At 33.3% G+C, this 27,839-nt stretch overlaps 1 protein-coding gene across 2 annotated transcripts in view; it reads right to left on the bottom strand.

Annotated features, from left to right (window-relative positions):
* Positions 1-27,839, bottom strand: part of LOC106471342 (ras GTPase-activating protein 1-like) — a 63,805-nt gene that overhangs the window by 23,863 nt on the left and 12,103 nt on the right. For both annotated transcript variants that reach the window (XM_022400792.1, XM_013931945.2), the window contains exons 2-14: positions 27,388-27,537; positions 21,344-21,479; positions 20,044-20,114; positions 18,855-18,972; positions 17,004-17,088; positions 15,318-15,462; positions 14,106-14,181; positions 13,122-13,269; positions 12,630-12,712; positions 11,038-11,111; positions 3,760-3,847; positions 3,256-3,488; positions 1,547-1,623 (exon numbers count right to left, since the gene is read on the bottom strand). In XM_022400792.1, coding sequence (XP_022256500.1) covers positions 1,547-1,623; positions 3,256-3,488; positions 3,760-3,847; positions 11,038-11,111; positions 12,630-12,712; positions 13,122-13,269; positions 14,106-14,181; positions 15,318-15,462; positions 17,004-17,088; positions 18,855-18,972; positions 20,044-20,114; positions 21,344-21,479; positions 27,388-27,537 — 1,484 coding nt within the window. The remainder of the gene's footprint in view (positions 1-1,546; positions 1,624-3,255; positions 3,489-3,759; positions 3,848-11,037; positions 11,112-12,629; positions 12,713-13,121; positions 13,270-14,105; positions 14,182-15,317; positions 15,463-17,003; positions 17,089-18,854; positions 18,973-20,043; positions 20,115-21,343; positions 21,480-27,387; positions 27,538-27,839) is intronic.

Here is a 27,839-nt window from a genome sequence, read left to right as displayed (position 1 = left end):
AATATTGTCTTGTAAAATTAAGAACTTAAAACTTGTATACTATTAAAATATGGATTATTAGTTAAGATTTTATGCTATTCTAATTGGTATAAAATAAACAAAAAGTAGTTTAATAAAATTTTGAATGTAAGACACTAAAACCTTGTGTCATGTGCAGTAAAAGATACCCATGGCGATAGGGTTAACTAACTGAGAATTGCAAACCCCAAATAAGCTTTTGGTAACAAAACTACTAAAAATTAATTGGCTTTCTAACTAGCTATAAATAGGTTAAAAAAATTCTTTTAGCCACTTGAAGAAGAAAAATACAAATGCAAAAAATTAAACCGAGGTTACACATAAACTTATGGACAGCAAGACAAAATAACCATACAAGACATCTTGTACAGAAAAGCTGCTCTTTCTATTGGTTACAAATAATCCAACAGCAATGTCAGAGAAAAGTAATGGCATTTTTTGAAACACAGAATACATTGGTGGTGTATGTCATGTGCACTTTTTTTGTTATATCTCAGTAAAGCAAGAAGATTGAAGGTTCTAACTTTATATTCTGGTTTTCAAAATTTGTCTCATATAAGTTGAACATTCAGAAAATCATATAAGGATACAAAGAAAACTTTAAATGGTCAATGGTCAGAGAGCAACATATGCGACAAATAGATATGAAGACTGAGAATTTATTTCAAAATGTACTTTTGAAATTAAAAATTAAGACATAGATAACATAAAAATTTTAATAATAAACTATGTTTTAAAGCCAAGGTTACTGATATACATTGACAATAAAGTTGTTTGATTAAATTTTCAATGTAACTTTGTTAAAATGTCATGAAATTCTTATTTTGACCCTTCTATATGCCTATGATTAATTCACTGAAGGCATTTTCTTCACTTGTTTTTTATTTCTTAAACTTTTTTTCTTACAAATTGTTCACATTAACTGTGTTTTTATATATTGTGTATATCTTTTCTTAATCATGTTTTATTTTCTTCACTTTAATCAATACCTCATAATTTTTGTCTTTAGTTTTTGTTATACTGTAATTACTACATTTTTTAAATCTTGTGCTTCCATCTTGTGTAACATTTTTTTCTCGTGTATTGTATTACATTCAGAATGTCCTGCAGTAGTTTGTCATTAACTGACAGGCTTGTTTCTGGCTTGAAAAAGTGTTTTCTCAAAACTTTGCCAAAAAATAAAACTAAAGATTTATCTCCAAAAGTCTAATTTCCTTATTTTATCATCTCTGCATTTTTTTTTTCACTCACACAAATATATTCCCCCCCAAAAAACAAGGAACCTGACTCAAACTACAAGGACAAATGTATAAAGATGCTAACAATAATAATTTAATATATTAACACACGCACACACACACGCTAATAGTAAAATCTTTCCAGATAAAGAACAGACACTGATAAGTAATACATTAAAAAGGTACAATTACAATGGAAGCATACGAGTATAGATATTTTGAGCACAACTGTCAAACTATGTTACTTGTTTCAATACTAAATTTTGAATAAAAAAGTTTTTCCTACTTACCAATTTCTATGTCACTTGACCTTTTAGCTTTATTATACAACGTGATACAAAAGGTTCTAATGTCGGATGGAATGTCTCTGCACAAGAAATGTAAAAAAAAAACATTTTATTCATCTTTCTTTCTAATCATCACACCAACTACATTTGGTAAGTAACAGTTATGAATTCATACTGATTTAAATTAGAATTTTTAACAGTTGCTATAATGCAGCATTGGGAACAATGAAAATTAGAAAACAGTTGAAGCTAAAGTCTAATTCTAAATTATCAAGTCTAAAAACCTGAATACTTGATATCCTGTATCCTTTAAATGTTACCTACATAACACAAGTAACCACACAACTTAGGTGTTTTCTAGTCCACTAAAACAACAAAAGTTTAAAATTTTTTGTAAATAATAGTCATGGACCCACAAACAATTTAGTGAAAAATCTTAAAATATCTGTTTGAAATGTTAATACAGACTGAATTTTTAAAGCAACGTGAGACAGCAAAAATCTGTACTTTCTTTGTCTATAGTGATGTAAGTATGAACTATAGATCAACTTTTTGAAACTGTATAAAGCATCAAGGCAAGTTATAGAAGTATAGATGGACAGAACTATGACTTACCAGGCACAGTAATTTTGAAAATCAGAGATACAGGAATGATTTGTTTAGAATTTTGCACAAAGCTACTTGAGGGCTATCTGCACTAGCTATCCCTAACTTAGCAGTGATAGGCTAAAAGAAAGGCAGGTAGTCAACACTACCTACCACCAACCCTTGGGGTACACCGTTACCAATGAATAGTGGGATTGATCGTCACATTATAAAACCCTACGGCTGAAAGAACGAGCATGTTCAGTGATGGGAGATCAAACCCACGACCCACAGATTGCGAGATGAGCACCCTAACCACTAGGCCATGCCAAGCCCTGCATACATGAATGGTAAACTTTAGGTTACAGATCAGTATAGTCATAGAGCTATTCATCTATATTATTTACATTTCCACATTTATGGGTATCAGAAATTAAAAAGTCAGTATGCATAATCTTAGTTTTATTGAAAATCTATGAGGGATAAAATAAAATAAAAAAATTGATTTTCTTACAAACTTGTTTTTATGCCTGTTACTGTAATGGGTACTGGAATCTTTGCTTGCACCAAAATCATTCCGAGAAACAGATTTCTATCTTAAAACCATCAATTTATGTTTGACTTTCTCTGCCCAAATATTCTCATTTCAAGATGCTTAGGAGTGTTTTTTTTAACAATAACTTAAATATACAGGTTACGTTAATGAAGTTTTTGTCTGGCTTTATAAAACTGTTCAGTATTACTACTGACTTAATAAGGAAAAAAAAACTCAGTCGACTATTCTTACAGCATTATCCTATGGTCAGTATTCAGATCTATCATAAAAAACTGTTAGATCAGTATGAGTGAGAATTTTTAAAGAATCTCAATAAAATTCCTTTAACGCCTTCAAAATGTTTAATAAGTCAATATTTACATCATAACAAAATAGAATAAAAGTTAAGGAATCCTAGTTTCTTACATTGTATTCTAATATTTTTTTCTATTTGTGCTTTGAATGTACAGAGTTTGGGGCTATGTAAACACTGTACTTACATAAAAGAAATCATTGAGATAGTTACTATATGAAATATACAGATAGAAAATAAAAAATTGATTTTACCCAAATCACAAGCAATTTTTCTTACTCAAGAAGGAAATCCTCTTCCCAAATGGGGTCAGGGGGACACTTGACTTGTGTGCGGCAAACTTTGACCTTGTCCAAGGAGATGATACAAAAAGGATGTGGAACGAGACGGACAGGTAGACGATGAGCTTCTAGAAGAGTCAGATGTAAACTTCGAACTTCAGAGACATTATGACTAGGCGCTCGTCCTCGCTGATGTGGTGCACATAATGGCTTAATGCTTTGAAGCCATTGCTAAATGTTAAGAACCAAAACTTTGTAAAATTATTTTACTTGGAAAATTCCAAATAATTCTGAAATGAGATTTTCTTTTCACTATTCAGTTTAAGCTCTCTCTTAAACTCAGAACTAGGTATAGGCCTTGGCAAAGGAAACAAAGAATTGTTAGAGTTTTACTGGAGATAAAATGTTAAGTTAATTTCTTTCTTAACAATACAAAAAAAAAAAAAAGATGTAATGAGCATTAAATCGATTGGTAAAAATAATAATAAGAGTTCAGCCTTACCAGAGCAGTGTCAGGAGAACTAGCACAGAGGTAATATGTTGTGCTGATGCATGGTAAAGCTTTTTCAACAAGCTGGAAACAATTGGGCCTGAAAAAATACAGCATACATCTTGCACCATCTCTGTTTGTAGCATAATATTTTAGAGATACTGACACTATTACATTATAAAAAAACAAAGAAGCCTAAAACCACCAAAGGTAATAAGTTTTAACTATTTTTTTGCTTTAATTATTTAAATCATATAATTATCTTTAAACCCTTTAGGTGACCCCCAGTGGCCCAGTGGTATGTCTGTGGACTTACAATTCTAGAAACTGGGTTTCAATACCCGTGGTGGGCAGAGTACAGAGAACCCATTGTGCAGCTTTGTGCTTAACCACAGACAAACAAACAAACCCTTCAGAAAGAATCTTTACACTTAAGATTACAATGTAGTGCGGTTCAAATGATAATAAAGTGGTCAACTGACTCACACAGTATAGTTTAGTAACTGCATTAATTATTACTAAAAACAAAATATTTAACTGTACTGCTTCTAGTCTACATAATATTGATAATCTTAACTTCTTTACTAAGAATCTCACTTAAAAATGAAATGAATGTAGAAAAGTTAGAAAACTGAACTTTGATGGTCTTATCGGGGGGTGGGGAGGAGGTTTAGGACAAACAATACCATGGCTTTAACAAAATTTAATACAGACAACAGTAGTTTAAAATTATATAAAAAAGCTCTTGTGAATATTAATCAGCATTTTTTTCTACTTCAATCAGTTTCTGTTGTTGGACATACAGTGCAACGAATATATGGGCACTAAGGTTTCACATATTATTTAGCTGTGTGGATCATACTAATAACTGACTTGAGTTTTATATGGCTTGTAAGTAAGATTGTACTTTCCTCTATGTATGGTCAGTTTGTTTAGTAACATTGGTTATATTATTCATGATAACTTTGAATATTTAAGATTTATCTTTGGTTAGTTACATTAATATGATTGGTATTAATGTTTATAACAAAATGTTAATACTTTTAATGTTTTAAACTTATGAAGATTATTCTGCATTTTCGGCTTTGAGTATGGATTTAGAACTAATGTAAATTTCTCAAGAACATCTCGAGATATTATTGGAATTGTTACTAAAGGTTACCATATTCCTAAACTGAAAATGTACTTTTTATACCCCATTCAATTGCCCTTGGTGATATTTGTCTCCTGATACTCTCCACCTACATCAATACACCCTCTATCCTGGTACTGTATATAAGCACCACCTTCAGATAATTTTATCACTTTTTCTAGACTGACACTATCCCTGTCTATTAGTGGAGAGGAAGGGTGGGAGAGTGTCAGCAGAGGTAAGTATTATTGGAAATACATTTTCAGTTTAGGAAAATGTTAACTTCCAAAACATACTTACCTCTGCTGACACTTATAGTTCAATTCCCACATTGAGAATGTGGAGGGGCTGGTGAGGGCATTATCCATACAGAAAGCCTCTGGACAGATCATGGGTGTACCAAGATAAGATTGGTACCCAAGTGGGAGAACCACACTACATCCAGAACAGGTATGCTCTTCACCATGAAGTTAGTTCCTGTATCAAGGGTGAAACTGTACATGAGTGATCGTTATTATATGCCAGCCCCAATCAGATAACAAAGGTTCCGCTACTCAGGGTTGGAATTAAAAGGTCTTGGTCCATATATCCGACATTGGTGGCTAGGACAATTGGACCACGTTACATATATATACTATTGATTGAATCCCAAAAGAGTGATGTGTTCTGAACCACCGGAGTCACGACAAGAAAGAAAGTAACACCGAAGCGGACAAACCTTCCCCTCCACCTGAATAAGCACAAAAGGCAACACCCCAGGTTCGGAATGGTGGAACCAAAGGAACAGAACTCATCTGGTTTGAAATTATGAACATTCATCCTCACTCCCCAACCGAGTGAGCATGGAGCATTCCACTTACCCCCAGATGTGGAACAACTGTGCTCAACTAAGGACCCAGGATTGGACCACTCTGCAATCCATGAACCAACTGAACCAATATTGATTAAAAAGAAGGGCGATGCATATCTCAACCAGATAGCTGAGGGTCAAATCTGAATCAGTATTTCAAGTAGGCTCCCGCATAGGTTGGTGCTGCTCTTACTTACATCTGGAAAAAACATCCAGGGGCACAGGTAAGAGGGCTCACAACTTCACCCTCTTCTCCAAGAGTGGTGGAATTTGCTGTAACACTGTGGAGGAAAAGCCTATGTCCACCACCCCAGTGACTGGAAACCAGATGTGGTAAGGACTCCCTAGTTTCACTAGTAGAATCTGGGGGGTAATGTGCACTGGGGAGTCCTGAATGTCCTGGAAACACTGTAATAGATGAACCAAGTACTTTAAATTTTTAAAAGCAAACTGACCAGATTTATTCAATACGATGATTGGCAGGGATGAGTAGGATTCCATTTAGCTTTACTCCTGGTAGTCTATGAGTGGCGGTCCACCATAGTATTGTAATACCACCTGGTGAGCTCCTAGGTGGTCTTACAAAACACCTCATTTCTACAGAGCTTGTTGCAACCAGGTAGTAATTAAAGTGAAATAGTGGTTGCTAGTGTGGAATTGGTTTGATAAAAGCAAACCTGTCTGGGCAACATTCACCACAGAGTAGGATCCTGTGAAAACAAGGTAAAGGACCTTAAAATGTAAAAATAAATATACTCACCCCTCTGGATAATCTAGCAGAAATGGTTAAGATAGGTACAGGGGGGTATGCAAAAAACCCTCAAATGAAGAGACTACTAGATCAGAAAAATACTGTGAGATAAAGGTACTGGGGGAGGTTCACATACAAGTCTGTACAATGACTTCCAGCGGGCAATTTCACCAGTCTGCTAAGGACATAGAAAAGAGAAATCTGATTAGATGTGACCTACAGAAGATATCTTGTCTTCAAAGAGAGCCCACAATAAAAAGAGTTGCCTAGTATCTCTAGAGGTATAAGCACAGACAACAAAACCTTCAAGACCTTCACTGAACATGACCAAGAGAAAAGGACTGAACCCATTTCCTGTTGGACAGAGTGTTGGGTAAAGAAGAACTGATCTGAGGACATAGAATGAGAAAGTGGTCTGTGAACAAACAATGCAAATCAATCCAACTGATGATGTCCACAGGTCAGCAGCCATAAAAAATAAACCTGCAGGTGAAGGGGATACATGACTTATAAGAGTCAGGTCACAAACAGATGTAGAGAAAGAATACATAACCTTAATCTACCTGGTAGGTAACTGGAATGTTCATTTGGGACCAATTACCCAAAATGATGTGAGGAATTTGGAGAGTACTGGGGACTCAAAAAATATATAGTAGTAATAATCGAACGGTTGTCAATAAAGCTGCTGTAAACAATGGCGACTGTGGAAGATACATAAACCTCTGTCACAGAGCCAAGTCAAAAACGAATTATGGTTGACATTACTGAGTGAAAGGGTTTCAACCTCTTCTCAATACAACATTGCTGATATGCATGCCATTACCATTGACAAAAGTGTCTTTTGGAGTAAGCAGAAACTGAGACAGATATGGCAGAAGCTTTAGCTTCTGGATAGCCAGATGTACCATATCATATCATGGCTGCCTCCACAGCACGAGTCTAAAAAGAAGTGGAAGAGTTGGACACACCTTAAGGGACTGCAGAAGCAGAAACTCGAGTGTAGAAGACAATCTGGTGCTATCAATATGATCTGACAATGGGTTGGAACAAATCATATTTCTTATCCTGGGTAACATATGAAGTGGAGAGAAGGTTTAGAGTGGTAATCCCATCCTGTCCAGATGGAAAGCAGCTATTGCCAAAGCCCAAAGATGAGGAACTGGAGACCAAGTTGCCAGTAGTTGGATGATCAATGAGGGACCAACCCACCAGTTAGAGTTGTAAAATGAAGACCAATCCAATAAAACCTTGCTATGCAAAATCTATTCTGTTGGGAAAATCTGTTTGGATGGAGACAATAGACCTGCTACCACAGGCATCACCCATGGAACATGGGAAACTAGAAGGGTGATAAGATAGGATTAGTCCCGAGAAAGGAGGTAAAAAAAAAAGGAGCCTTAGACCACATACCTCCATGTTGAGAAACATAAGACACCACCACGGAATAGTCAGAGGGAAGCCTGATAATTTACTTCTTAAGAAGACCAGACCATGAGGCCTTGCCTATTGAAGAGCAAGAAGGACGAAAACATTGTGTACGGAATCTTCATCATCTGTGCATAGACTCTGGAATTACTGACTGTTGGTATATGCATCCCATACTTGAAGCAAGGTATTCATGAAGAGAATGGAACTCTGGATGAGGTGGCAGTAAAGAAACCCAAATCATAGTAGTGTCCCCACTTAACAACCCCTCAAGATCAAAGAAAGATCCTGACTAAGGAAACTAGGGTAAACCAGTAAATAGATGTGTATGATCCTTGATCGCTTAAAGACAAATAAAAGGATCACTTGTATTCTTGTCCCAAAGACACTAAGGATTCAAGTGATGCCAACATTCCCAGAAGAGAAAGAACCATCCATGCAATTGGAGAAGGAGAGGTGAGGCAACTGTTCTATAACATTGAGCAGGATGGGAAACTGCTGAGCCCAACTGAGAGATAAAATGAAAAATAAAAATACCCAGACTGATGACATATTAAATTGGAGCAAGAATATATGTCAAATTCCCGAAAAGGGAAGCCTGCCTGGGTTGTATCTGAAAGTAAAATCAGGATGTGATGATCTAACAATTGACGAGATGGTGCCAGTAGTATCCAGTCATGGAATGAAGGGGACGAGAAAAAAGAAACTCACGCAATATGGCAGAACCCATGTGAAGCCTATGCAAGTCCAAATGGAAAAACCTGGAACTGCAGTACCTGACCCTTGCACACTACAAATGTCAAGAGTGGTGAAACTCCACTGCTAAGGCAAAGTGCAGATAGTAGCTGACTACAACCAAGTTGGACATCTACAATCCCAGTAAAAAAATTAAAACAGGTTGAGAAATTAATATCTTGTGAACCTTGAAGAATCTAGGCATTGATATAGACAAGGAAGATCGATGACCGGACACCAATCTCCTGTCTGCATAGGCCCAACAACTTATAGCAATAAAAACTCTGAAGAACAAAGCCCGACTCTCTCACTACCCCCAGACCAACCAAACTCAGATAACCATAGAACTAAGTTACAAGTTCTGATGAACCATGGGAGATGGAAACCCAAAAGATTGGGTGGATAAAAGTGGGGAACATGTAAACTGAACGACTAATTGTGAGCCAAGAACCTGTAGAGCTCCTGGACCCATGGATAAGGTTAACACACATCCAGAAATTCTTGGAACTGAACCCCCACATCTCCTGAAAGTATACAATAATCTCCGATGCTGCTGGTGATCCGGCTAAGCAGTGGAAACCTTGGATATAAACAGAATCTATTCTGAGTACCAATATAATGAGGGGTTGACATCAGCTAAATCACGAAGTTCCGACAATGTGTCAGATCTAGCCTAACTGTCCATTCACATAACTAAGAAGTAAACCTTCCAGCATGAACCACTATATCCATGTATGGAGAAAAATTTTGCTCCCAGACTTTTCAGCCATCAAGTAAGTTGCAGGCTCAAAAGCCACCAGGAAAAAGCCCAAAACCTCACACTCTCGAAAAACCAACAGAAGAAAAACAAATCAAAGGCAGCTTATCCCAAAGTTATTTAAACACTGTGTTGCTTACCATTGATTGAAACAGCATTTCTGGAAGTAAAGTAAGTTGTTTTGTTAGAGCAAAGCAACTTCCGGCCATCTGCCTCATCCATTCTAGGGAATCAAACCCCGGACCCCAGTGCTGCGAGTCCATAAAATTACCATTATCCCACAGGAGGGCTGAAACTCCAAAAGACTAAAAGAAGGTACAGGAAAAAGCGAATTGAAAGACTCTCCAAAATGTCGAGGAGCGCACTAAATTGCAGCCTCAGGGGGCACCCCAGAGGACCACCACAGATCCAAATATATGTCTCAATTTCACACAAATAAGATCACTGACAGTCTCAACCAATGCTTAGATGGGCAAAAAAGAAACCTTGGTGGTCGAGTAATAGCTATAAGTATCAGTGGAGGTAAGTATGTTTTGGAAATATTGTAACTAGTGAGTATACTCAACTGATGAGTCAATGTTCATTAATCATTACATGATTTTATTTTTCTTATGAAATAAAACAGAGGAAGACCTAATGTATACACCCTTGATAAAATTATTCATTACTCTTGAGAATCAACTCTTTAACAGGCTCATAAAATATCATTAATTTTTTTTTCATTAAATTGCAAAACCTTTTTGCCCTGGATAAATTAACATACTGTCCATTCATTATGACAACTTAATAGTTAAGGCTACAAATATTATTTGAGATAAGCATGACTTTGTAATTTCATACATTGTCAAAATATTCTATTCTAGAAACTGTCTATAACAGTTTTAAAAGTTTATCATTTAGTATTTCTATCAAAAAAATTTTAATCATTCCAGCTGAAATTTTACCTACTTTTTTTGACTGGTAAAATTTAAAAGGAGTGACGAGAAACAATGTGTTGTCGAAATGTTTCTAAAAACTTCCAAAACAATGTTGCTTACAGTCTAAGCATTATTTCACAATCTGCTTTGTATAAATGTTCAGCTTGTGCTGTTTGGTGCTTTGACTTATTAAAAAAAAATCTTTTAAACTCAAAGATTGTTTTGAAGCATAATAAAAAACAATTTGCTAAAAAGTAACATCCAAAATATACTCCAAAGAATTGAAACTACTGAAAACATTTTTAGGTTATGCTGAACATTAAAGTATTCATAACTGAAAATTGGGGAGTCAATCATCCTCTGTTTTCAGTCATGTGTACATTGTTTGCATTTTGAATGAGTACACACATTTTCATAAATTTGTTACTGGGAATGGCTTGAAATGAAAAAATATACAACATTATCCTTGAAGATCCTTAATATGAAGAATTTAAAATTTTGTGAGAGGGAACAAATTTCTTATTTAATTAGGGTTTATAAAGGGCCCCACAACAGATTAGTTAGCATAAATACATTTCATGTTTTCTTGTTCAAGATGAATGTATCTTTAACAGCATCAACAGGTAATTACTGAATGACATGCTTGAAAGTCTGCATCTGTTTAAAACTTATTACAAGTGCCTAAAAAATAAATTCTTATGAACAAGTCAAATTACTACTCACCTTTCAAATAAACTATCATGTACCATGTATAAATAGGTGTAGCTAAGGTCAATCAATCCCTTAGGTTTTGTTCGCTTTAAGGAAAAAACATGGTATTGAAAATAAGTTTCCCAGCAAATAACCAAGTTAATGCCTCAATATAAAAGATACCTAAAATTAAGAAATTGTTTTTTTTAAAGTATAATTTCACATACAGCCACATTTTAAGAAAATGGTTTAAAAAATAAAATTTTAATAGCTCTTCATTTGACAAATTAAAACATCTGTCAATAATTTAATTATAATAAAATGAACGAAAGTGTCCACACAAACACTACTGTGAATAAGCACCATTTGATAAAAGATAAAAAAGTAATGAAAGTTTTCAATACTCAATATTAATTCTATAGAATGATAAAGAAAAGACAAAACTAATTAACTATTCAATAAGCAAATTTTTCCAAAATATTAGCAGTTATTCAAAGGACAAAATTTAATTGATCTTTTAACTTCTGGGTTAATCATTAGTGAAGTATGCAAATACTAAATAATTAACTTAATACCTTATCCTTCTATAATTTACATTTTATGTCTACAATACTTTTGAATTTTTTAAAGTTCTGATTTAGAAAATTCTAATTCCACTTGAGGCCAGATGCTAGATTTGACATGACATAGTACTTTTTGTAACTTGATCAGTAAAGGAACTTGTCTACTGTCTCAAGGGATAGTTGCATTGTGTCCTATTTGACCTTGTGTTTGGAAGATACTTTGCAACAGTCACATGAAGTACAAATATTTCCACATTCTGGTATCCATTTTCTGATTAGTCAGCTACAGAGTTGATATATATTGTGAATATAGTTTGGGCACAGTCAAGTGAAATTAATTTTGGCCTCTAAGGGCACTTAACTTTTAAATACAGTTCATTAGGTTTTTTTTCTCTAATTTCATCACAATACAATACTCCTTCACTTTGAAAATCAGCTTTTAATCTTAAAGTTTTCTTCAGTTTATAGTGCATTTATTTTTGCTTCAACTTTACAATGAGTTTTGTCTCTCTCATACCACCAGTAAAAATCATTATACTTGCCCTTCTGCTTTCTATGTTCTTGTTTTTGTGAAGATCAGGTAACTATGTGCTAAGTATAACCTTAAAAATTCCCAAAGAGGATATTTGAAAACATTAAGTTTATAATCCATGAAAAACAAAAACTTAAAGGATGAACCTCCTTTTTTTTGTACTCAAGTATTCCTAATGCCCCTAAAAGAAAGAACTTATTGTAGGGGAAACATTATTCCTCCAAAGCATTATGACACCTAACATAAAACCCACAAAATCTCAAGTAGAGTGACAAGGAAAAATAACTTTATAGCTTTATATAATACAATTAAAACATGCATTAAAATGTATACAGTGCCTTGAACACGTACTGTTGAGACAAACTTGAAGTCTTAATGGACTAGTTAATACATTAAGAATATAGAAGATGATTTTTAAAGAATGCTAATATGAGAATAACCATGTTTCGTATAATATAAAATCTCTAATAATTGTTTTATAGTAGTAATTGTTTTGAGCCAAATGTAAAATATAATTTCAAATCACCTACTTTGGGGTTTTCATAGTAGATTAGTTGTTGTTCCTTAGCTTGTAGTTCAAAGTAAAGGTTTTTCCATTTTTTGTTGCTTTGACCTAAAGTTCATAAATAAATTTCAATTCTATATAAAAATTTCAATAAAAATGTAAATTTTTAGAACATTTTTACCACACAATCACTTGGATTCAAACCTGCTTTATACCAGATAGATACTCATATGCTACAAACCTCAGTTTTCTACTTTACTGACTTGTAGATTGAAATCTGAAACATGTTGCACTTGAAACACAATAGTTTTGCTGGTTAAGATAGTTGCAAGCCAGGCCACAGGTTCAAATCTTTCTCACTTACTTTTGACATCTTCAAGAAAGCTACTAGAATCCTAGTATGTCATGCCACTGTTCTATAGCAGTAATGTAACAAAAATTTAAAAACTATTACATAAAAATGTGCATCAATAATAATAAAAAGTATCATAAAGAACTGAAATATTTTTTCACTTACTTTTTTTATTTAGATAACCAGTCATGCGAATATCCTTGTTCCGTTTAGCTGCTCCAGACTCTCGGTTTTCTCTCAGAGTGGCATAAATGTCTTGGGATTTTCGTTGAACTTCTTGAGCTTTGCTTAATCCTCGTGATTCACATGGTGTCTGAAAGTATGTGCAATAAAAGTAAAAATCTTGAGCTATTTCACCCTTATACAATGAATAAAAGAACTATACATTATGATTACAGATCAAATGATAGTAGATGATGGCTTCCAAATTTACCATCAGGATCTAATTAAATATGCTTGCTTTATAAATTATCCAAGGCGTTTAGGTGAGTTTGATAAAGTATATTACTTAAGTTAGTAAGAATAAATACCAATGCAATAATCTATTGTAAGTAGAAAAGTGCATCACAACTTGCTCACCTAAAATGCTTGTAAGCACAATTTTGTTGTGAATGTCAGTGAAAGCATAAACACTGGAAAAATTTCTAGAACATTAAAAGTGCAATCATATTAAATGAAACTCTGGAATCCAAATTCTGGTGAACTACTTTGAGGACAGTAAAATATGGTACATTAATCATTTGGTTTCTCTTTGGGTTTATTTATAATTACTCTACTTTTTTTTATCTTACTTGGTTTTTTCAGTATCATGCACGAGTCTTTAATGACAATGCTAAACCAAAATATTAACTCTTTCTGATGCCACAAGCAAAAACAAAAGTGGTGAGATTAACATGTTTAGCACCAACTGACAGTAGCATTCTTAACGTACTTTAGCTTCACATTATATTTTTTCTAAACTGTTAATGTGTCTTTAACTTTCAACCCAAGCTTTCTATAATTATGATTTATGTGAGGATGTGTGAACAATTGTTTTGAAAAGGAATTCATGAGTAATACATGCAGATTCCTCAGTCATTTAACCAAGTTCTATATTAAGTTGAAAACTTTGTATTTTAATCTAGTGTATTATCACATGGCAAAACTTACCTTTAAAACTGGATCACCTAAGGTGTGTCCTTCAACTATCTGCTCACTTTTATATCTGTTAATGACTGCCTCCAAGCTGTAGAGATACAGAAACATAAATATATGAATCAACAGATAAATAACTATGAGATGTCAAATGATGCAAATTTATTTATAAGTAACAAAGAACAAATATGTAAAATCTTATCTAAACTTTTTAATTTCAAACAATTTGAAGGATATTTGTAACTTGTAATGGTTATCAAAATCACATATTTTGGTCTAAAGGAGACCAAGCTCAGAAGCTTTTATGCTACATCCAAATGTTATAGTTGTTTGAATTATCATTTCTGGCCTTCTTCAAGTACAGATGTCTGTAAATTTCACTCTTACAGTTTGTGTCTATCAAGTTTAACTTAACTGGCTAACTAGAAAACACCTTATTATTATGTTATTATATTCAGTTTCATCACTAAAAAGTGGAAAGTGTTCTTTTTCTATTAGTAATAAAAAAAAAGAAAATTATTTACACGATAAGATTGAGTTTTAAAACAATACTGTCAGTTGTCCAAAAGACAAAGAAACTACTAAACTAGGAAAATATATAATGTTAGAATAATGTTATTATCCTGCTTGTAAGTAAAAAAGTAGCAACATTATCTAAGTGGCAGGAGTATCATTCTTTTGAGATACATAAATAAAGAGGAAAGTCTAAGGCGAAACCTACACAAATCATAGTTATAGTTACACAAATAATTTCTAATGAATAGATACATACATAATCTATCATATCAATAAGCTTTATTTTATCTTGCAATCTTCTAGTCAAAAATAAAAATAAATCAAAATTTATATCCATTTAAGGCATATGTTAATTTCTATAAACAAATATGAACTCTATGAAAATCTTTACTTTTATGATACAAGTTTTTATTTCATTTGTTGTAACCATTTGAAAACGTCAAATATGGTTATGTATTAGTTGAGTGGTATGCTGTAACTTTTAGGAAAATATGAAATTCAATCGTTTTTAAAATTTAAGAAATTTATCTACAAACCTGATAATCAGCTCATTTGTAAGCTTAAACTAAAAGAAAATAGGGGGATAATTATTATTATTATGCAGTATAAATGTTTATTTGATAAAAAGCTCATACTTCCACACACAGAGTTAGTATTTCATTACCATATCATTGTGAGATACAAAACCAATACAAAAGTCAACTTTTTTACCTGTCAAAGCATCTTCCTCCCATTAAATATCTGTTTCCTCTGTGTTCTATGCGAAACCTCTGAATGGTATTGTTGATGTGGAAAAACAAAGAATAATTCCCAGGAGAGTTATCAGAAGGCCTTACTAGAAAGCTGCCTGGTCCCACTTCAGGAAATTCAATCATGAGAAATTTAAACCAAAATGAGGTATCCGTTAAACAGAAAATCATCACATAATTGTTGAGTTACAGGATTGAACAAATTTTTGTTACAAATATTAACTTATAAAGCATATCAAAATCAGCGTTAATTAAATTAAATAACAATTTAACAACTAGCTTAACGTGACGCAAGAAAGAACTTACAAAACAATAATTACTTTTTTGAAACATGAATAATGAATAAAGGATAATGAAATCTAGTATTTATAAAATAAACGTTTCAGTAAAAACTAGAAAAAAAGTAGTTTATGCCTTCTAGCTTATTGAAATAGCAGTGGCCACGATAAATATAAACTATAAGTTTGTGAACATTATTAGGAGAAATGTATATTTAAACACTCTACTCATTATTTTCCTGTCCATATTTTGATTATAGTTCACTCTTAATTATTCTGCAACTGGCATTTAATATTTTAATCCTCTCCTCAACATCACTTTTTTCTACATACACACATGCAGTTGATTACTAAGCAGAACAGGAAAAATATTTAAAGTTAGGTAAGGGTTGCAAAAGTTTCACACACTATCACAGTGGTTCTCAACCTTTTTGAACCTATGGAACTCTTCTGGCATCAAATTTGTGTCCTTCACATAATTCATTACAAAAAGTTACTGCAATACTAGCAACTGTCTGTACCTAGTCTCGCTCAGTAACTTAAAACAAGGTAGTGTTATGTCGTTATGAAAACCACTATACTAATAAAGAAATATGATGTAGTCAGATTACAATTATGTGACTAGTATGTATTTACGCATTAGAATATGTGGAACTCTTGCATTCCACAGCATCTTGTGCAACCCCAATACCCCATGGAACCCCTGAATATCTGTCGAGTAACCCGAGAGTTCTGTGTAACCTCAATTGAGAAGCACTGCTCTATTATGACAGGGCTAATGAAGTGTCAGCAATTAGTAAAATTAATACAAACAGCCTGTATAAGGAGAAAAATTAAAATTGTTGGGAAAGAAGTTTCCTGATAATGAAAAGTAATGATAGGTTAAATGTGTTATGAACTGTCAACAATAATATAACTACTTTATAAGCCTCAATATTCAATTGTGCAACTTCACCAAATTTTTCTGTGTTCTATGTCTTAATTCAGGTTAAATGTTGTTAAAGAGATGAATGTTTAATGTTTTGAAGTTACTGCACAATCACATTTAAACAAAACTTACTTTTTATTTAATTTTAGGTTGATACCTACAAGTTATCTGTTATAAATTTCTGAAAGCAGTTTCTTCAAGAAAACTGCAGTAAAAATTTAAAACAATTTTAAATATGTCTATATCTAGTAAAAGATACATTAAGAATACAAAAAACTGGCAAGCTTCTTTCCTACAGAGTACAAATATGGTAGTCAAGACTGACTAAGTCGTTACTTTTGCCACATTTTCATAAATTAAAACTATACACCAATATCATGGTGAACTAAAACTTCTACTGAGATTTGTTTAAATGAACATTAACAAAGAAAAAGAAACATACTTTTTGCAAGTTTTTCAACAGCAGCTTCTTTAGTAATATTTCCATGAAACCAAGGGTAGATTTCATTAGCATCAACATTTTCCTCCTAAGAAAAATAAACATTACAGAATACTAAAATTGTCAGAACCAAAATTATTTGTAAATGTGATATCAAGAAGTTTCATTTCTTAAACAATAAATACAAGTGCAATTTATTCACTCAAAGGACATAGCATGTACACCAAATTCCCTCAATAAATGGTACATTTATTTTCACTCGGCTCTTTAGATTACACCACAGCCATGCTTTCTATTCCAATGTTTTTTATTAACCTTTTTAAAATATAATTTTGTTATCAACTACATTTTTCTTAGAGATTCTTTTTTTTATTTAGGAATATAGATGATAGAAAAAAAACTATATTAAACTACATCATTTATATTTTAAAATCCATAGGATTTAGTTTGCACTTTTATGTTTAGCATCTTCATACGATAGTAGGTAACTCAAATTTCAAACTGCAGCACTTAACTCAGTGCAAAGTATAATACAAGGTGTGTCGACAGTGACACTTCTCCCTTCAAAATATGACATTAGTCAAATAATGCTAGAAATAAGTATCAAAAATCATGAAGATCTAAGTAAATGCAGTTGACATTACACTTCAAAAAGTTGTAGCCCTTTAAGAAACAAGAATTATAATGGTAATTTTGAATGTTAGATCGGTAATATCATTCTTTTAACATATGAATTTGTTTTATTGGCATAGTTTAACAGATGTATCTATATAATTTTACACCTCATAGGGATTTATTTCCCTAACCAGGTGTTTTATTTGTCAAATTTCATAAGGTAGCAAATTGGGTATGTGTATTTATTATATATGTACACATTTTTTACAGTCAATTTTTACTGTTTTAATTTAAATGAACAGCTTTGAATGCACATCCATTTATGTTTGTATTATGATTCTTAGAGGTCAAATGATTCTGACTTTTAACCATTAATTTAAGTAAATGCTTAGAAGAAAAATCCATTTTAAATAATTGAGAAATATGTATAAAAATGAATATTAGAAATGTTACACATTATGCGATCGTAACTTAATCCAATAACAAAATATATTTAAAAAAAAAATAAACCAAACGAAATTACCGCTGAATGTGATGAAATCAAATTTTTTTACCATTCATGTTTAGAGACATCACTGTTAGTAATTGAATAATCAAAATGAAAATCTAAAAGAAAACGAACCAGCTTCTCATTTCTGTTTTGTGAAATTTCTTGCAATGCTACACATGTTTATCTTCTCTAGTCTTCCCCAATTTTGAAGTAATAGTTTAAAGGGAAGGTAGCCAGTCAACATCATAAACAACCAACTCTTGGGCTATTCTAATCAAATAGGGGGATTTGACAAACACTCTTACACCCATATCCTCAAATTGCAGAATACAAATCGTTTTTTGTTTTTTGCCAGTAACTAAGGCAACCTACAGAACCTCAGATACACAGTTTGCCAAGCTAACTACTGGGCTGTGCTTGGCCCATTTTTGTTTCTCTAAGCAAGGTAAATTACACATTCTAATATTCACTCTTGTTCACAGAGTTTAATACACTGGTAAATGGACCCGTATATTTTTCCTAGAACCTTACGTATTCCCACTGGTACATTAACAACATGCTTATAATTCAGTAGCTAGATAAAAAATAAATGAAATACATGCATTAAGTAACTAATCAACTTTCTGTCTTCATGAACAGCTGAAATAGTTGTAATTTAACAAAACATAACATTATTAACATCACTCTCACATGCATTAAGTAACCATTTATGAGAGCTTCATCAAAGACTGACAAAGTTTTAAACTTACCAATTCTTCTACAAGTTCCTCAAATATTAAACCACTTTCTTGTGTTCTGTGAAGAGTTGCCCATAGCCAGCCATCACCAATATCATTATGTATAGTGAATATATCTCCTTTCTGAAAACTATAAATGTAAATAGTAATTCTTCACATTTGGAACAACAAAGAATGAATGCTGAATTAAAATATTTGGTTACTGAGTTACCAAAATATATCACTCTAACTTTAAACTTTGTGATGCTAATAAAAACATAAAATAAACCTTTTATTAGAAACATACTACAAGGCTAAATTTACCTTTTGCCATCAACAAAAATTGGTTGATCACTGTTAGGAAGCATTATTTGACTGGTTTATTTCTCTCAGTTAAGACTGACTACTGACAAACATGATGGACTGCATACTGTTTCAATGATATGAAAACAAGTAAAACTCCTTATTGCAGAACTTGAAATTAAATTCTTAATACAATTTTGATGATACAAAAATAAATAAAACATGCTATTGTTGTGATGTGAATGCCTTTCACAAGATGGTGAAGTATGATTATAATTAATTATACTTGTCATAACACATTAGTATCAGGACTGTTATATTTTTAACACATATTTCATCCAAAGAGGCTTCATTTACCTTGATCCTCTTTAACTATTAACACTGCTTACTGTGAAAACTCTTTTTAAAACCCTGTTAATGAATACGACCTTGCATAATTCTATGCTAAACATTTCTAGCTTACAAAACAAATCACAGTTCGTTTTTAATAAAATATTTTTGTTTTCATTTTACTTGAAAATTATTAAAATAGCAAACTATAACATCAACTTACATGTAACACTGCTTAATTTCAATCATATATTAGAGCCACTTTTCTGTGGTATTTATAATCATCATTTTTTTATTATATAAATATTTTAATCTGTAAACTTTCATCAAAATGGAAATTTATTAAATCAATTTATGACAACTGTTAGTGTTAACTAAATGTTATAAAATTACATGTTAATCTTGTCATTAACTTTAATGAAATAGTGGTTTGTTTGTTTTTTTCACATTCCTTTATACCTTTATTTTGAATTTTTAAATATTCTTGAACAGAACAAAAAGACAAGTGACCACTGAAATAAATAATTTCTAAAAGTAAAAATCTGAAGATAACACAAACTCTTGTATAACCTTGAATTATGGTACGTACCTGATTTCATCTGTGTCAGGCATTTTGCTATAGGGCAATACTGCAACAACTCTTTTTCTATCATTTACAGGCTGCAAGGATAGAAATGTTATTCATAAATGTTGAAGGTTTCTTCCATTAAAACCATATCATCTCATAATGATTTAATGAGTATTTACTAACCTAAACTATCAGCACTCAGCAGAATACATTTCAAAACCTTACCAACAAAATTATTAAAGCTCAGTTTAGCTTACACATCTATTTTTAGCTAGCTAATAAATCACATCTCTTGCACATCCTTTATGAAAGTTGAATAACATTAACCAAAATAATTATGAAGAAAATCAATTAAAGTTTATAATCACAGAAACAAAACACACAGTTTTTAGTTTAGAAAACTGAGGTCTTTGACAAATTTGACTCACATAATTTTAATTAAAACCAAACAGACAGTATGGTTTATTTTCAAATATACATTACTTCCAAATGTAATACATCTAAAATAGTAATATTACAGGCTACAAAAAAAAAAATTCTAAATCCAAGTTCTGTCTAACATGATCATCTTTATAAAATGCTTTAAGAATGAGCTTTTTTACTTTACTTTTTAATAATGATTGAATTCAGTTGACAGTGTCTCTTTACTCTTTCATAAAATTCTTCAAACAAATTGGTCCTGAAGATTTGTTTCAATAATATCTGAACCAACTGACTGATACAAGGTCAGCTACTATAGCACCAACATTAAAAATCAAGCCAGGTTCTATTATTAGATGACATAGTAAACAAATTGGTCCTGAAGATTTGTTTCAATAATATCTGAACCAACTGACTGATACAAGGTCAGCTACTATAGCACCAACATTAAAAATCAAGCCAGGTTCTATTATTAGATGACATAGTAAACAAATTTTGCAAATCCAATACATTTTAAATAATGTTTTATACACTTGTCAATGTTGTAATCCATTTCAAAATATTGTATTTCAGATATGAGAAATAAACACACTATAAGACCTCTCATGAATGAGCTGGAAAAAAAGTAAAAAAAAAAAGACAAGCATTATGTAACAAGTGCTGAGTTTAAAGCAGAACATTGTTTCTTTGTCTCAGGACAGCACAGACAAGTTTTATGATAAAAACTTAACAGTAGCTCACAGAAGAAAAAAAAACAACTAAAAAAAACATTGAAATGATTACAGTATTCTAACTTGGAATAAACACTTTTGGAAAAGCAAACCATTAACTGTTACTTTGTTTCCTGAACTATATTTGCAAAATGTGTTTGTATCTCAACTATACTTTTCCAAATAGTTACCTCTGGAGGTGCCACAGGATGTACAAGTCGCTCTTTTTTTAATAGGTCAGACCAGCTAGTATAATAACCAATCAGATCAGACAACGAATCAAACTGTCGACCACCAATATAGTAATCTCCACAGACAGCTGTAATTCTACATGAACATCAAAATAGCATCCTTTTTAATACACATGTAAGTTGAACAAACTAGCACAAATAATGTGGGCAGATAAATATAAGTGTATGTTACCAGAACAACTAAAAAATCTAGTGCATTTGTAAGGTTTACTTTAAATAACATCCAAGTTACAAAATTAAACATATAATAAATGTAAGATCACAACAGTTTGTAATTTATTATGGTGATTTTTAGGAAACTGCAGTTAAAAGAAAGTAAAATATGGATTTATACTCTTTTTGCTATGACAGTACAGGTTCTTTAAAAATGAATTTCAAAAGAAATATTTATATATCAAACAGTTTATCTCATAAACTTATTTTTCATACATATTTAAAGTATCATATATAAAACAGACTACTTACAATTTTATATTTTTAAAACAAAAACAGGACTTTATTTTATAAGGAAATGAAAATTAATGAAATATCTAACTCTAAACATTGCATTAATATTTTTTTCTACAGATAATAGAACCTTTCAGAATTCTGAGTGTAGAACAACCCCCCCAAACACAAAAACGGAGAAGATCCTTTCCTAACAGTCATATAAAGTTTAAAAAAGTGACAGCTCTCAAAATATAGCATTATTCAATCATGTCTTTTTTATGTTTATAGATGATCAAAGCAAGCTACCTACCTAGAGCGAAATTAAAAATTAGCATTATAATGAGTATAGCCAATTTTATATACATTTCTTAATTCCAAAAATCAGAATGCACCATTTCATCAGCTGGGTAGGTACATTATGTCTTATGATGTAGAAACTGATACAAAATTATGTTGCCATCAGATAGAATTCCACATTTTCTTGGAATTAGAAGTATAATACATCAAAGTCAAATTGCACCAAGACCCCAAGACAGAGTGTCCGACAAAGTATTTGGTTAGAAAGTCAACATTCAAACAGGATTTGTTAACTAACTATGATGGTGTCTACCTGAATTCCAAAATTCTCTCAGAAAGTAGAGTTACATCTAAAGCATGATAGCAGGGTGGGCCATCCTGCTGCTTTTTTGCTCTGCCCCACTGCCAATTTTGACCTATCTGTTGACCAATTATTAAAATCTCCTGCCTTTCTAATCATATAATTGTAATCCACTATGCACAAGTCATTTATATATAGAACAAATGGCTAATATGGGTATAGAAAACTTTTATTTAATGCAGGAAAGAAGAAAAAACATTTTGACCTCCTTAGGTCATATTCTGGTTAAAAAAAGGAATTTGAAAGTGGTCACATGTCGTGAAAGCGTAACTAAAGATGTCAACTGTGTCAAAAGTGAAATCCCCTGAAGCACCTGGTTACCTAACCTCCAACAGAGCATGCCGAATACAATATATCAAAGTGTGTGCTAATTGTAATTGTAGAAATTTGCTTTGACAACATCGTATTGTCTTTTACAATGTGCACAGCACAGTCACAGACACAAGAAACTGCCTGAAAGTTGAAACTATCCACAAACTATTACTAATCAGGAAGTGTGACAAATACATGGACTTTGAGAGAGTGGTTAAGAGATGGTATTCACAGAAATTTCAGTGTATTGTACTTTGATGTATGTCATGCTAAGATGAAGTGAGAATTCTGTGTTAAAGGGTAGCATAACTGTAGGTCAATTTTGCCAAGGAAAAGGCAGAAAATACAAACTCCTGTGATTAAAACACCAAGCAAAAGCTCATGAAAGCACTTACAAAATGTAGGTTCCTTTCACAGAAAAATTAAAAGTAGCTGACAAAACTGCCTTACACAGAGAAATGGATGAAGGTGCCAAACCTTTGTCAAATAACCATGTCAGAAATCAAGAACCATGTGGCACAGTGGGATGAGAGGCACTAAAACCATGTTTAAGAGACCACTGACAATGATTAAACCATTTCTGTTGATAAACATCCAATAAAGAAGGCCAAATAATGGACCACATTAATAACGATGCCACCTGAGAGGTCAATCCCTGACACTGTGCAATGGACCACAGAAAAGCCAGGCATGAAACCGAAGAATGATGATCACTGGATGAAGAATGTCTGACCAAGGCTGACATAAGAATGATGATCAGAGAGGAAGTCAAAGAGAAGTAGAAACTAAGGCTGATCTGGCCAATATAGTACCACCAGAAAAATTCGACAGGACCAGGAGTGAATCAGTGTAAGAACCTTGCATAACAGATTAATCAGAGGGAATGCGTAAAGGCAAAGACTTGTCCAATCCTGATTGAGAGAATCTATGCCCAAAGTCCATGGGTGAGGGATGGGAGACCAAAAGGGTAGGAGCTGGGCATTCCAGTGAGTGGCAAAGGCATCAATTTGAGGCATCCCAAGACAAGTACAGATCAAACAAAAAACTTGTGGATGAAGCATCCATTCCATGTGAAGAACTCTGGTGGGATGAGATAACTAATTGGCACTAAATTCATAACACCTGGAAAATGACAAACAAGGAGAACAGTGGAATTGTCCAAGTGAAGCATTACAACCTTCCCTCACAACAATTCAAGAGACCCTAACATAGCTCTTTTAACTGCTAAAAGCTCTAAGAGAGTGATGTGGAGAGAAGATTTCTCTTCTGTCTAAAGGCCCTTAAATTCCATCTCCCCAACAAAATCTCCTCGTCCCTGTTGAACCACTAGTCAATATCGAGTCAGCTGGAAGCCCATAGGGTCACCAGACAATCCAGCACAACCATGCAAATGTTCCATTGGTCTCATAACAACCATTGAAGAGAATACATGTAGGCCTGACCCAAAAGAATTAGTGATTCCAAGGATGCCCACATCCCCAAAAGAGATACAACCTCACGCACTGGTGGAGAAGGAGATGACTGCACTAGAAGAAAGGCCCATTCCATGGCGTACAGGAGAAGATTGGGCACAACAGAGACGTGAATTGAAAAATATCCCTAAATTGATGAGATACTGTGTGGGAGTAAGAATATACTTCTATTTTTATGAGAAACCCAGTTCTCACAGCTTCAGATAAAAGAGATTGAGCGTGAAGCTCTGCCAAGTGGTGGGAAGGAGCAAGAAAAGCCAGTCGTCCATATAATGGTGAATGCGAATGCCCAATGAGTTAAGATGATGTGAAAAGAGTATGACTATCTGGCATATACGACAGATGCAAGGCTGAAAGGTAGAGCACAAAACTGAAAAACCTGTCTCTCATGCAAAAAATGGAGATATCGACGTGAAGACTCCGCAATTGGAATATGAAGATAGGCATTGGTGACATTGAACTTTGTCATCCACAGACCAGGTGCAAAGTGCCACCAGAGGGAAAGAAATGACTCCAGGTAAACCAAAAAGGCTGGAGGAAATTATTGAGATGAGAAAGGTTGATGACATGCTGCCAATTTCCCATCTTCTTCAGTACTACAAACAAACAGGAATAAAAACCCTTGAGATAGGCGTCTATGTGCTCTATGGCCTCTTTGTGTAGAAGATCCTGGACGACATGTGCTCAACGACTAAATATAAGACAATCCTTGGGGAGGGGAAAGACAACTGGTATGATGTACAATAGAGGAGAAGACCTGAAATGAAAGACCAATCCACTCACAAGAACCTAAATGACCCACTGATCAGAGGCAAAGGTCTCCTATAGAGAAACGAACAATCTAAGTTGAGCCCCTACAGGACTGAACCTCATAGAATACTCACTGCTGTCGTTGTCAGTACTCCACATGAGCGGAGGATGCCAGATGATGAGGGCAGATCTTCTTTGTGTTCTGAGATAATGTGGAGCCAATGCTGGTGGACTGGAAACCTGAACAGGAGATGCAGGAAACTGTCAGGTAGAAGATCAGGAAAGGCAAGAGGCCAGTGTCAAAAGTGATGAGAGGAGATGGGTCACATTCACCCAAAATTCCATGGAATCTTGAATACCTGCAAATATCAAATGTCAGAGAAAAGAAGCTTCTCTGATATCTCTAAGTGTTGAAGAAGGAAGTCAACCACCCTCAAGAAAGGCATCTCTCTCCAAAAGATCCCAGCAACAAACCAACCAAGAGACCAAGGAAAGAGCAAAAGCTGATAACTGTACCAAAGTAGAAGTCAATAAATGACTAAAACCCTCTGAAAATTGAGCAGGATACCTGTGATAGGCCTCAGACAACAGTTGCAAGGAAAATAAAAAATTCAAAATTGTTGTAAGGGACAGATGAAAAACTGTGTAAGGATCTAACCTTTCAGAATCTAAATATGGGCCTCCAAGTGATGGAAAGCTAAGGCATGGCAGCACCCTCTCTCAATTGATCAAAAAATCTCTGAGCATGCACAGCAATGCCTGGTGAAGGTCGAAAAACTAAGTAATCAGCCAAATGACTTTTCCCCAACAAAGAAAGAGAAGAGTCATAAGCCACAATAGAAATGCTTAAGACATTACAAATTTGATGTACTAGGTGCAAAAGCAATCCAAATTCTCACCAGTCCATCTCTGATCCCCCAAAAGCTTAGGTTCTGAGCTGACAGAAGAAAAATCAGACCTCATATAAGACTCCACCTCTCTGCATATGAGGGATTGGATGTCCTCCACAGAAAGGGGGCCTATCCCCAATGCCAAGGAAACGCTAGACTCAGAGGTGGCAGATTAGGATCACTAGGAGATTACATGACGTAGATGACATGAGAATTGATATCCGAAATGTCTCAGAAGTTTTTTTTTGTTGTTGTTACGGAAAATAAACAATAAACTCAAAACCCAATAAGATGGGTCAAAAAAATTATCCAAAGTGTAGGTATAACTAAAGTAATACAACACGTAAGAGAAACCCATAGCAAGCATGTAAAACTATTCATCGCGATGTTCTGCTGTCCAGGAAATTGGAAAGGAAATAATAAAGGGGAGCTTATATACGGACCTTGTAAAGGGGGTGCATTGATGTAGGCAGAGAGGATCACAAGATTTATATTGCTATGAGCAATAAAGTGGGGTATAAAGACTGGAGCAAATGAGATAAGATTCATATCAATGCTTAGATTGGCAGAGAATAGAAACTTTTGATGATGACAAAACCTTGTCGAAATGTTGTACATTTGCTGTTATGTTAAACTTGTATTAAAAGAGTTTCTTCATTATCCATTCAAGCCATCTCCAAGCATTATTAGAAAATTGCTAAGTCCTGTCATGCTTGTGAAGTAATAGATATTTTCAAAGGCCTGGTGGAACTTTCAAAGAAAAATAGTGCCTAAATTCACAATCATTCTAATGTTTTCACTAGAGCTTTGGAAAGTCACATTGAAATGCATATTTTTAGCCTTACAACAACTCTAAATTTGTGTTTCTAACTTTCATTCTACCACTAAAAATGAAGGATTATTAACACTAGGTCTATGCCTAGTATTAATAATACAGTAATACAGAAAAAGCAAGGAAATGGACAAAGTTCATGAATTGCTCTAAAAACACAAAAATATCTAAAAATATGTAATATGTAATCAATTCATAAACCAGAAGCACCTCAGCAGAAAAAATTAAGGCAATAAAATTTCCTTGAAGAAGGATTAGAAGCAAGATCATATGCAAATATCTCCAAGAACAAGAAGAAAAAACAAAAATTCCTTTCAAAGTTAAATACCATAGTGATAGGATCTTCCTGAAGTATAAAATAAGAGTTTAAAACTTGTGTTTGGACTAGTTGCTGGAGTGGGTAGTATTAAGAAAAATTTAAAAGGCTCTACTGTCAATACTAATAGATAAAGTGTAAAGCATTCAGTAAATGGAAGTATATCATATCCAAATGATTCTTTATTTAGTATTTCTTGCATGTAGATGTAACTTAATAAGGCTTTAAAAGAAAACTTCTTAACAGCTACCTAAAAATACTCATCATATAATGCTATACATTAAAAAAAACTTCAATATAATAACATATTTTGAAGCCACCTTACCTAAAATGATTGATTCCAGTATGACCTAAATATGAGAGAACATACGATCCAGGTTTGCGGTCACTCTCTCGAACCAGATAACTGGCCAGTTTGTTTGTCACCTGAAGCCGTTGTTCAGCTGTATGCCGATCAAGCCGTCCATGATACCATCTAAAATGTAACAAATTATGTTTAATTACACTTTGCATAGTATTCTTATTATAAAAAATAGGTATATATCAAACAACTGTAACATAACTTGTATATTTACAGCAAAGTGTTGAGCAAAACTCTTAACATATTTACCTTATAAATCAAATTTGTTTTAGTCCTTGAAATGTCAAGTATAATCATTTTTGAAGAAAGAAGAGAATAAAAAAACAACAAAAAATTATCTTGAAGTGCCTAGTTATTCCACAGCTACAAAAAATCAAAAGCTTTCATTCCATAGTATGGGGCTAATGAAGTCTTTC

This window comes from Limulus polyphemus, unplaced genomic scaffold (assembly GCF_000517525.1).
Source record: "Limulus polyphemus unplaced genomic scaffold, Limulus_polyphemus-2.1.2 Scaffold111, whole genome shotgun sequence".
Lineage (NCBI taxonomy): Eukaryota > Metazoa > Arthropoda > Merostomata > Xiphosura > Limulidae > Limulus > Limulus polyphemus.
The sequence above is the reverse complement of the archived record's forward strand: the minus strand, read 5'-3'. Positions and strand labels throughout refer to the sequence as shown.